Raw genomic sequence first — 13,056 nt, forward strand, 5'->3', positions numbered from 1 at the left:
CCGGTTAACGTAGAACAAAAATTAATTTTTCTAAATCATAACAGTGTTAACCGGTTAACACCCTGGGTTAACCGGTTAACGCAGAACAGAAAGCTGTTCCTGCACTAATACGAACAGAATGCAGAATCCCCCGCATTTTTCGCCGTCGGAGGACTCCTGGACCTCCGATTTCGATTCCGTAAAAAGCTACACGTCCAGAAAACTACGACTCACCCAACTATAGATTCAATCACAGTTTTTAACGTAATTTGGTCATCACAATTTGCAACATTCATCATCCAAATTAGGGTCAATTCAATGACTTATTACTACCCATTACATGTTAACCCATAATACCCATTAAACGACGATAAACCCCCCTTACCTGAGTTAATCCGGCAATTGATTCTTTGACCTTCAACAATCGTGAATTCTCCTCTTGAGCCCTAGCCTCTTCTTCTCCCTTTCTCAGTTTCTTCTCTTGCTCTTCCTCTTTCCACTTTTCAGTCGCTTCCTCCTTTTCACGTGAAAAAAAACCCTTTTTACCAAATGGAACTCTTTATATATATTCCAACTTTATTATTCCAATAATAATAATCCAATAATATTCTAATTATTTAATTAAATTAATAAATATACTATTAACTTAAATTAAATAATTATCATATTTTATCGGGATGTTACACCCTCCACCTAAACTAAGGGAACAAATTGTCAATTGAGTTAGTTTTTTTGGTTAGTGTTTTCTATATCAAGTAAATAAAATGTGTCATGTTATCTATCAGGCAAGTTGTCCCATACAACATGTAATGACTAGCTGGGCGCTACTGTATATACAACAACATGAAATCTGTTTATTGACAACTAATTCCGGGTACATCAGGCTGTTATTATAAAACATGAGTATATGGGAGCTCCTCAACAACAGCAGCAGTAGTGGCAATACAGGCCTGAAGAAATATACAACAACAAGAATTATAATGTAAAATGCCATCTCTCATCTCTGATATCAGTCAAATAATATGCTAAGTCTTAAACCCTTTAAAAAACCAAGTAAATATAAATGAACTGCAATGCATTAACAAATGGAATCTTAAAATATGTTTCGGGTGCAAGTCATAAATAAATTGTTATCCTAAGTAAATGTGAACAACTTTAGTATGCATATATGTAGAAAAATCTTGATATTTCACATATACAGTAGTGCAGAAAGGAAGGATGCTAATTTTTGCATTTCTAAATGGGTGAGAATCTTTGGCATCACCATGCAGTGCTTTCTGGCCAGCTACTAAAAGGGGAGAGGCACAAAAAGAATATGCAATTGCACATGCTTTACTAAGAATTAAACTAAAGGGGAGAAGCTACCCCAACATTCTATATTTTATTTAAGGTTAGTATATGAAATTTGCCTTAGTGCTGGGCAATGGCAACAAGCAATCACCACCAGATGCTTGAAAAACCATAAAATGAGCATTTGCCTTCTGATAAGTGCATGCAAAAATAATTGTAGAACTAAAATACACGAAGCAAAAATTGTGTTCTTCCTATATTTACTATCCCTCAACATCCAATAGAACTTCTGTTATGTCTGGTTTATAGCCTTCCACACGGGCTTGCTCGGTAATCTCACAAAGGGTTTCGTAGATTAAAGATGAATGCCTATGAGTCATATCACCCACCACAAAATTATGAACAACGCCATAAATTTGGATCCAACTTTGACCTGGAGGTTTTTTCACACCCATCTCAATCATTTTTTGTCTCACTGCAACGACATCCTTCCACCTTTCGGCAAAAGCATATATGTTCGATAAGAGCACAAGATAGCCGGCAGCTTGATCATTGTTGTCGAGCTCAGCAACTAACTTGTTTGCAATTCGTGATGCTAGGTCTGAATTCTTGTGTATTCGACAACCACCAAGAAGGGCACCCCAAATTGCATCATTAGGCTTAAAAGGCATAGTTTCAATAAGTTCATATGCTTCATCTAAGCAACCTGCACGACTCAAGAGATCAACCATGCATCCGTAGTGTTCAATCCTTGGGCTGATTTGCCAAGTATGTATCATCGATTCAAAAATTCTGCGCCCTTCCTCTACAAACCCTGCATGACTGCAAGCACAAAGAACTCCAATGAACGTTGTTCCATCAGGTTTTACCCCACTTTTCTCCACACCATCACTAAGCATATCTTTAAACAGATCAAGTGCTTCCTTCCCAAGACCTTGTTTTGCAAAAGCCATGATGATAATAGTCCAAGACACTCTGGTTTTCAGAGACATCTTGGTAAACATTTGATAAGCTTCATCAATGATTCCACAATTAGCATACATATGCATGAGTGCATTGTTCAAGCGGACAGAGGGTTCCTTTTGCCTCTTTTGAACATACCAATGGATCCACCTTCCTAACTTCAGATCCCCTAATTCAGCACATGCTGATAAAGCTGCCACCAACGCCACCTGATCCAATTCCACACGTGCTCTCCTCATCTGATCAAATAACAACAAAGCTTGTTTAGATTGCCCATTCTGAGCACACCCAGCAATCATGGTCGTCCAAGACACAACATTTTTCTGTGGCATTTTATCAAAAAAAATTCTCGCAGCATCAAAATCACAGCACTTAACGTACCCAGCAAGTATAGAATTCCAGCTAACAACACTTCTTTGAGTCATATCATCAAACACATGGCGTGCTTGCTCAACACCACCTTGATTCGCATAAAAGTTGATCAAATTAGTGTTCACAAACACGTCTGAGCAATACCCTTTTGCCAGAACAGTCGCATGCACCTGTTCCCCTTCTTTTACCAGCTCACCCCGTACACAAGCACTCAAGAGAAACGAGTATGTGAACCCGTCAGGTTCAGACTTAGTTGACACCATCTGATTGTAATATTGAACTGATTTCCAAGGCATATGGCTGCTGGCATAGCCTCTAATCATGTGGTTCCAAATGGTGGTGCTTGGGTTATCAATTTTATTGAAAAGCTTGTGGGCATGTTGAAGTTTACCAGAGGCTGTGTAGAATGAAAGAAGCTTGGTGATGATGCTATTCTTGTGAGAGAGGCCATTGAGAACTACTTGGCTATGAATTTGAGCGATGTCCGTTTCGCTGTTGCAGCTTTGAAGTAACGAGAAGACGTGCTCTTGAATAACTCTTTTCCCATTTGCAGGAACACAAACTTTAGTCAACATCCAACCCCAAAAATCAACAACACATCGTAAAGTTATACTCGTCTAAGTTATTGAAAATGCTCAATGCTTCATTTTTTTTTCTTTGTTTAACAAAAGTCTAAACTAAAAGACCAAAAGTTTGATTAAACCATAAGAATAACCTGAGCAGTTTTCTGGGTGTGCCTCGTGTTTAATGGAAACAATAGCTGGAGCTCTGAGAGGTAAAGTTAAAGATCGCTTAAACTTATTTTGACTTCACTCTAGATCATCTAATCCACCAACAGTGCTAGTGACAATGTTGCAAACCTCATGCAATTGGGGAGATGCAGATACTGGGTGCAATGTGGAATAGAGGGACAGTTAAAGTAATTGAGACTCGACTCGTGGGTACTTGCATTATGATGCCAACAGCGTTTCAAAGTGAAGTTCAGCAAAACATGCAGGTTAAATTTCATTTGAGAAATTTATCAAACATGTTATCTGCATCACTTTTAACTCCAAACCTTGAATATAGCACAAACTGGTTTTGATGGCAAGACCTTATGCAAGTCCCCTAGGAGAACCTCTTCTTCTGCCACTTTCAACTTTTCGTGCCTCCTCTTGCTTTCAAAGTGGAGATAGTTTTTGCACGGCACGTTTGGTTGCAGACGGAGACGGTTACTTTTGCACTACAATTTGGATGAGAACCGTTAGAGATAATAGCAATCTCAAATTTTAGAGAGACCACTGTGTGGAAGAAGTTGAAATTAGTTTATTTAAATCTTGGAAGTTCTTTTTAAGAAATCCTATTTAATTTTTAATTGACTCTGAAATATGTGAATTTTTTAAAAATAATTAGTATTTTGAAAAAAAAATCCAAAATAATCATCATTTCAACTTTTTTTCTTCAAAATAACCACCTTTCAAAACAGATGCGTTAGATGAACTAGCGTATCAATTTTGCGTTAGGAGGAGGCGCCAGCTTGAGTGACGCATGCATTAAGAGGCGTCAATGCCTTTGGCGCATACGTCTGACATGTGGTGTATGTGTCAATTCATCTGTCTCTTATACCTTTGTATTAGTTTTTTTTTAATTTAATTTTTATTTATTTTTATTAAATAATGAAATGTAATATTAAAAAAAATTATTCATGATATAATAAATGTTACACGGGATTGACAAAAGTTTAATGACCGACCCGATCGAAACGTCCCCCTATTCCACATCCAGGTGTGTTAGTTTGTCGTCAATGTCTCCCACGATTTTTCTGAGGTGTTTGGGGTCTTTGTGTGTTGACCTAATCGAATGATGACTGGTGTGAAGGTCCGGCGGAAGTTCCAGCGGTATTTGATAGATGTGTCATCATTTGTTCCCAATATCCGGGGGGCTCTGGCCAACGACGCTTCCGTAATGGAGTTTGGTGCCCATGTCATCGTAGTTAGGACGATGTGGTTGGGTGGATTGTGAACGGTATAGTTGCCCGAATTGGGACATTGAATCGTTTTGGAAACGAAGCAATGGTTCCTGGGGTGTACTATAGTTAAATAATGGTTGTGTGTTTTGGTGATGGGATGTTTGAGTGGTCATTGGTGGGGGGCTACGATGAAATGACCCATATGAATCATCTGGGCTATAGACGGTTATGGTTGAAGTGTATGGTTGTTAGTGGGTAGGGTTTGATTCTTGGTTTTGTGGTTGGGTGGGTGACATGAATGGATTGTGACGTTGGGTGTTTGGTTGTTAGGTGGATGACATGAATGAGTTGCGAAGTTGAGTGTTTGGTTGTTGGGTGTATGTGGTAGGTTGATGGTGTGAGGTTGGTTGTTGGGTTTGGATGGTTTGACATTGGTGTTTGACGGGGACATGTTGTTAGGTGTATGATGACGAAGCTAGTTGGCGTGGATCAATTAAATACCGTGGCTCAGACACAAATTGTTGCGTTATTACCGATCTAAATCATGTCATATATTGTTGAGTTGGTCTTGCACCATGGATGACTGGTTCGTTTAAGATATGTTGCCGTCGATTCCTCCATTGACGACATATCTCTTTTGCGAAGTATCTCCAGTCGGAATAATCCCATTGGGCATCAACTCTTTTTTGATGTCAATCTCCCAAACACGTTGGAGGTTCTGGAATCTGTTGCTGCATGCCGAACTGCAGTTTTACCCGGTCACTCTGGTGCATCTCCACAGTAGTAAACCGGATCATTGATGTCTTTGTTGTCCAAACTGCAACATCGTCATGGTTAACTTGATGATCAAGACGCAGATATGGCCTCTAGATAAACTGTACAACAGTACGACACGATTAGATGATAAATAATTTGATAAGTATTTTTAAATTAAAATAGAGTTGTGTAGGAGTATTACATCGTCTGGTCCAATGTGCTCCAATAGATTGTGATAGACTATTATAGCGTGTTTCAGACACCTATTGTAGTTCATCCCTCTAACTGACCACCTAGATTATAAAAAATCGAAAAATATTATTTACAGTTAAATTGTAATATAAAGTATAATTAATCAAATGATAAAGTGTTAAATTTACTTTGTTGCAAATGGGAAAATGAATGGGTTCTCGTTTACCGGGGCGAGTGACGTCATTCTTGACCAATCCCATGCTTGTAGCAAATAAGCACATGAATACAAAGTACAAGTATTTTTTTTGGCATTTTTACACATTGCACTATATAGATGGGTCAACACAATTTAACCCCAACTATATGTGCTTACCTTATTAATGTTGCGTAACAACGGTAAATACATAATATTTACTGTATTACCAGTACTTTCTGGAAATAAAAAATTACCAAATAAAATCATAATATAACATCGAGCATAATATTATTTAAGATATTTTAAATTTATACCTTGTCCCCTAGCTTGACAGGATGACTCTCCCTCAGTTCGAGACTATGTTGAGGAGATTTCCAAATTCACATCCTCTAATATATGGTTCTAGCAAAGGATCATGAGGTACATATTCATGTACACGGCGTCGAAAATGCTTTGGGTCCTTGTCATACCCCAAAATTTGCCCGTTAATCTTGCAAGACATTTTTCAAGGCACTCCAGCTCATTTTTCAAGACATTGATCTTAAAGGAACAAGGGTCCAGCACACAGGTGGCCAAATCCAGAAAATGACTTAAACTGGCTTGCTCGCTAGGCGAGCAAAATCCTTCGCCTAGCGAACTCTTCGCTGCACCACTCGCCTAGCGAAGCTTGCGAATACCAGAAATTTTGGGCTTCATTCTGAGCCCATTAGGTCACAAAAACTATTATAAATACCAAGACCTCATTCAGAAACAGGGACAGATACAGAGACAGACGGTGGACAGAGAGGGAACAAGCAAACCCTAACAGAGGCAACCGGAGAAACCCTGGAGGCTAACGAAGAGAATTCAGAGTAAACCCCGGATACCCCGAAGGAAATTCATCTGCACAAAGGTTACCTCCGCCTAACTCAATTGCAAACAGGTTTGCCACACCCCTCACTAATTCTATGCTTCTAATTTGATATATGCAAATACATGAGGCATTATTTCTAAATTTCTCATTATGTTTTGCATATGGGTTCAAGTATGCATGAATGTATAACACAGTATCTTGAATGTTTAACCATGTAATTTCTGTAATGGATGCCATAGGGTTTGGGGTTCCTAAAATCGCACTGTTATCAAAGAAGAACTCAAAACCCGCAGCTGTTCGCCAGCACTTCGCTGAGCGAACACGTAGCGAGGGTTCACCAAGCCCTCGCTAGGCGAGGCAGTAGCGAACATGCCAGTATTTGTTTTTTTTTCATTTGCATTCTAATCTGTTCTATACTTGATTGACATGTTTCCTATTGCATCTACACGCTGCTTGCCTGACACTATTATTGCTGTGATTCTTTTGTTTGGTGCAACCCTTGGTTACACCCTAGCTTGGTATTCTAACCCGTTTGTTGAATTTTTGTGAGGGTTCACATACTCCTGAAGAGATAACTCGCTAGGTATTCCATTTTATTTGTGGGATACCCTTGTGGAGATTCATCCTAATTACCTAACTGATTATAAATTGTTGCCTTTGAATATATGATCTTGGCCCTCTCTTTGTTGCCTTACGGTATTACGGTCATGTCCCACAAATGTGGGGATACACTTAGCAAAGACCCTTCGGTTAAATCATCATGTCCCTATAAGATAAATCATAGTCCCTCGGATGTCGCCTGCGAATATATGATTTTGTCCCTCGATGACCCTTCGTTGTAGCCTACGAGTTAATGATGATTGTCCATTCGAATGCTAAGGTATCCTTACAAATGTTGCCTCCAATGACCAATCGATGACCCTACGATGTCCCTTTACATCCAAAGGATAAGACTACTTATTTCTCAATAGTAAGGACAGTCTTACCCTCCTAAGGATAGGAAATACCCATAAAGACCTTGGGTAGGTATAACTCTTAAATGCTGACTCACAACTTAAAATACTTTTCACACCTCACACTTTGCAAAACATCTATTAGAAAATCACCACTTGGTATACATTCGTACTAGAATCATTGCCAAGTTATATTTTTCTAAACAGCTTTCAAAATTAAACGAGATAAATACTTTGTATACATTCGTACAAGAATCATTACAAAGTTAAACTCTCTTTTCAAAACATTTTCTAAACAGTTCTCAAACACTTTTTCGGACAAGAAAAACATAAGTGATAAAGCAATTAAGAGCCCATGAATAACCATGGATACAAAGGGTGCTAACACCTTCCCTTTGTATAATGTACCTCCCGAACCCAAAATCTAATCAAGGTCTTTCCTGTTCTTTTCCGCCTTTCCTCATTGGATAAAAGAAAAGTCGGTGGCGACTCTTGCTATCCGCGATATTTGCTTTCCAAAGCAAAAACATCAAAAGTCAGTTCACCGTATGACAGAACTGGCGACTCTGCTGGGGACCCTTAAAAAGAGAGGTTGCCTTAAAAAAACAAAGTCACTTATTTGAATTGTCTTATTTACTTTTAAGGGATTGCTTGGGTATTTTATGCTAGAGTGAAAGATCCTACACCCGGATCTAGTGTACCTTAGGTAAGTAGCAAGAGATCATCGCGACTGTCCGGCGTATACTAGAATGGTTAAAATGATGGCTACGGTTAATGTGACACTTTGGATGTCCTGATGTTCCTCATGTTTACTTGAGGAGAAATTTGGCGTCTGCGTGGTGTCATCAAAGCATTGACCAGACCTTTAGAACCCTAATTGACTCATCTTGGCCATTAGAAAGTAGTGAGATAACTGACTTCGGTTCCGACTGGGGTTGGTTGAGACTCGATACTACACTCTTTGAGATTGGACTTTAGGGAAGCTTTGGTCAACCACTTGGTGTTGCGCTGAAGTGGACTTAAGGGAAGGTCAATGATTGGAGATCCTTTTAGAACCCGGTTACTATTCTAGGACAGGTTGAACCAACCAAACTTCAGTGGGGAGGGTACTTACCTATGGAACTCATGCAAGCCTTAAAACTTAGGAATGATTGTTGTGTGACTTGCTTGTGCTTGTTATTTACTTAACATCATAACATCATAACATCATAACATCATAACATCATAACATCATGGCATTGTACTAACCGTTTCAAGGACTTAGGGATTTAACTTTGCTCTGTTTTGTAAGGCTATGGCTTCCAAGAAGACTATCCAGATCAATTTCGTAGCGACCTCTCCTCAACTCAAGGATTTAGTGTCAGAACTTCCCGATCATGCTCAGTTCATCAAGAAACATGGTTCTCTCCTCAATTTGGTTACCACTGGTTTCAAAGAAGATATGATGAGAGTTCTATTCCAGTTCTTCGATCCTAAGCATCATTGCTTCACCTTCCCAGATTATCAGTTGGTACCCACATTAGAAGAATTCTCCAGGATGCTTGGGATACCTATCCTTGATCAAACACCTTTTAGTGGTTTAGAAAAGAGTCTGAAATCCGAAAAAGTTGCCGCAGCTTTACACATGACAAAGTCCGACATTGAAACTAATTGGGTAACAAGAAGTGGAATTAAGGGTTTACTTGCCAAATTTATGATAAATAAGGCCCGAGAATTCTTAAAGGTTATGGATGTCCATGCTTTCGAAGATGTCCTAGCATTACTAATTTATGGTTTGGTGTTATTTCCTAATCCGGACCAATTCATAGACATGAATGCTATTAAGATATTTCTCACTCATAACCCTGTGCCTACCTTGCTTGGAGACATTTTGCATTCCCTTCACACTCGTACTATGAAAAGGCAAGGGACTCTCATGTGCTGCGTACCTTTATTATTTATGTGGTTTATTTCGCACCTTCCTCAACCAGTCTTGAAGAATGAGCAAAATTTGAAATGGTCTCAAAGGATAATGTCGCTCTCCCATTCAGACATCCGTTGGTGTCCTCATCTCGAAGAAAATGTTATCGTCATTGACCGTTATGGAGAATTCTCTAACGTACCGCTCCTGGGGATAAAAGGAGGTATTACTTATAACCCAGCTTTAGCCCTACGTCAGTTTGGTTATGCTCGAAGAGAGGGTCCACATGAAATAATTATTCAAGGCACTGTGTTTGACTATGACAACGACTCTCAAGGTCTCCGTCAAAGGTTTGTACGAGCTTGGGGCATGGTGAAAAGAAGTACTTTAGGATAGAAAAACTCTATTCCTATGGAACCTTATCTCAGATGGGTACGCGCCAGAGATCGTGAGCTTACCATGCCATATCTTGCGGTCGGACCGCTGATTGTTGAACCAGGAGTTGAAGGAGGTACTCCTCAGATCATTCCTTATCCAGATATGCCTACCAATGTTGAAGAATTGAAGAAATCCTGGACCCAGTTGAGAGAGGAAAGGGATACTTTTGAAACTCAGTTCGATGCAGAAAGGAAGAAGGTGTTAGAGCTCACCAGCCAACTTAATGAGGAACGAAGACTCAATGCATATCTTCGCCCAAAAAGAAGCCGTCCCTGGGAGACTTGATCTTTCATTGTATTTTTATTATTTATTTTTTGTAATAAACATTGATTAAAGAAATTATTAATAAAAGTTTCCCCCTTTTGATGGTTTACGCAAAGTTAAATTCCAAAAGTCCTTGAAAACATTTCATACATTGCATAGCATAACATAACATCGCATAACAGGTATTCTAAAGGATCAATGTTCTCACGGTCTTCCTTCTAAACAGAACAGATGGCTCTCGAACAAACTGTCAAAGATCTCCAGGCTCAGAATGCTCAATTCCAAGAGATGATCTTGAACTTATCCAAGGGGCAGGATGAGCTGAAGGCTCTCTTGCTCGAGAAGAAGAAAGACAAGAAAGCTGTGAGTTACATTAACCCGGGAAGAAGGCTTAAAGGACAGGCCGCAGGAGTTAAGATTAGAATTCCGAAGGATAAAGAAGATGAGACAGAAAATGATTCGGAAGATGAGAATGCTGATCCCTTCGACTCTGAGGACGACGATGAAGATTATGAAAATGAACAGTACTCTCCAAAAGATGATAAGTATAAGTTGCTGGAAGAACGCATGCTAGCTATGGAGGGTCAAAAGGCGCCCGGTCTGGATTTCGAAGGCTTAGGTCTGGTCTCTGATGTGGTCATTCCCCGCAAATTCAAGGTCCCCGCTTTCACTAAGTATGATGGTGCGTCTTGTCCTCAGATGCATCTGAGAGCTTATGTGAGAAAGATTCAGCCGTATACCACTGATAGGAAGCTATGGATCCATTTCTTCCAAGAGAGTCTGTCTGGCACACAGTTAGAGTGGTATTATCAGCTCGAGAGCTCTAACATCCGCACCTGGACTGATTTAGCGACAGCTTTCTACAAGCACTACCAGTATAATTCTGAATTGGCGCCTACTCGGCTACAATTGCAAAATATGACTATGGGATCTAAAGAATGCTTCAAAGAATATGCTCAAAAATGGAGAGATTTGGCTGGCAGAGTCAAACCCCCTATGACTGATCGAGAATTAGTGGACATGTTCATGGGTACACTGACTGGCCCATTCTACAGCCATCTATTGGGAAGTTCCTCATCGGGTTTCACTGAACTTATATTAACAGGTGAACATGTTGAAAGTGGCATTCGAAGTGGAAAGATACAGGTGGCTACCTCTGCAAGCACCAAAAAGTCCTACCAGGGGAGGAACGAGTCAAATGCTGTGTACGGTCAAAGGGGTCATAACAAGAAAAATCGTGACCATACTATTGGAGCAGTTACGATTGCAGCACCGCCATCTCAAAACTTCCAACATAGACAAGACAGACAAAGAAGGCAGTTTACCAAGATCAATATGACTTTAGCACAAGCACTGTAGGGTATGCTAAAAGCAAAATTGATTACCCTCAGAGATCCTCCTGCAAATCCCAACACTACTTCTCCTCGTTATAATCCCAATGCCAGGTGTGCATATCACTCCGATAGCCCCGGGCATGATACAAACGATTGTTGGTTGTTGAAGAATAAGATTCAGGATATGATCGACGCTGGAGAAATTGAATTTGATCCTCCAGAGACTCCTAATATCATCACTGCTCCTATGCCTAATCATGACAAGACTGTTAATGCTGTGGATGACAATTCTCACATTTCTAATGTAGCTGACTTAGCATCTCCTCTCTTGACCATCAAGAAGAAGTTGTTGCAAGCTGGTTTATTTTCAGGTTGTGCTGAAAATTGCGATCTCTGTATACCCCGACCCAATGATTGCTTGAAGTTGAGGAGTGGTATTCAACGGCTGATGGATGATCACACAATTCTCTTCGAAAAGATTCCTAAGGTGGAAAACCCTATTGAAGAAATATCTGTGATTGCTAGGTCCAAAGTTCCGGTGAAGATTACCGCTACTAGAGTTCCTGTGAAGATTACTGCTGAGTCCAAGGTAGCTCCCCTAATTATTACTGCACCTGGCCCAATACCGTATTCCTCAAGCAAAGCCATTCCATGGAATTATGGAGGTGATGTTTACATCCACGACATAAAGCAAGTTGATAATTCTGCTAATCCTAATGACATTGTTGGGACTAGTAAAATTACCCGAAGTGGAAGGATCTTCTCTCCAGAAATCTCACCTCCCGCCCCTGAAACTCGAGGAAAGGAACCAGTAACCAATCCTTCTCAGTCAAGGACACCGGTCGAAGTTACTACCGAAGATGTTGCCAAACGGGAAATGGAAGAAATGCTGAAAATCATCCGTAAGAGTGATTTTGATGTGGTAGAACAGTTGGGGCATACTCCGTCTAAAATTTCGATGTTATCCTTGTTGTTATCTTCTGAATCTCATGCCAATGCATTGATAAAATTCCTGAAGACCGCTCATGTACCTCAGGAGACATCTGTCGATCAGTTCGAAAACTATGTTGCTAACCTGACTGTTGACAATGGCCTAGGCTTTTCCGATGCTGACCTGACACCAGCAGGAAAGAATCACAATAAAGCTCTACATATCTCCATTGAGTGTAAGGGGATCACCTTGTCTCATGTGTTGATCGATAATGGCTCTTCTTTGAATGTGCTACCGAAAGCTGTGCTCGATAAACTTGACTGTAAAAGCATTGAACTGAAACCTAGTGACATTGTGGTGCGTGCTTACGATGGTGCAAAGAGCGTTGTCCATAGCGAGGTGGTTCTCCCTATCAAGATAGGACCTCAAGTCTTCAACACTACCTTTCACGTAATGAACATTCGTCCTGCCTATTTCTGCTTGCTGGGACGCCCTTGGATTCATGGGGCAAGTGCTGTAGCTTCGTCTCTCCATCAAAAGCTGAGGTATCCAATAGAGGGTAAGATTGTCACTGTGTGTGTGTAACACCTCAAAATTTGCCCTCCTCTCTTGGGACTAGCATTAACATATTGCATACATTTTTAGGTCATTAGGCATTTCATATTGCATATCATGTGGTTACATTGT

General features: G+C 40.1%; 1 protein-coding gene across 1 annotated transcript; it reads right to left on the reverse strand.

The window, feature by feature from the left end:
- Positions 1-735: 735 nt before the first annotated feature.
- Positions 736-3,885, reverse strand: LOC127073774 (pentatricopeptide repeat-containing protein At5g66520). The gene has a single exon (XM_051014995.1). It carries the CDS (start codon positions 3,177-3,179, stop codon positions 1,533-1,535), a length of 1,647 nt encoding a protein of 548 aa, XP_050870952.1. The 5' UTR covers positions 3,180-3,885; the 3' UTR covers positions 736-1,532.
- Positions 3,886-13,056: the final 9,171 nt, after the last annotated feature.

This window comes from Lathyrus oleraceus, chromosome 4 (assembly GCF_024323335.1).
Source record: "Lathyrus oleraceus cultivar Zhongwan6 chromosome 4, CAAS_Psat_ZW6_1.0, whole genome shotgun sequence".
Classification (NCBI taxonomy): Eukaryota; Viridiplantae; Streptophyta; class Magnoliopsida; order Fabales; family Fabaceae; genus Lathyrus; species Lathyrus oleraceus.

Coding starts and splice junctions, on each gene's coding strand:
- LOC127073774 (XM_051014995.1), bottom strand. CDS start 3,179: ATGTTGACTAAAGTTTGTGTTCCTGCAAATGGGAAAAGAGTTATTCAA.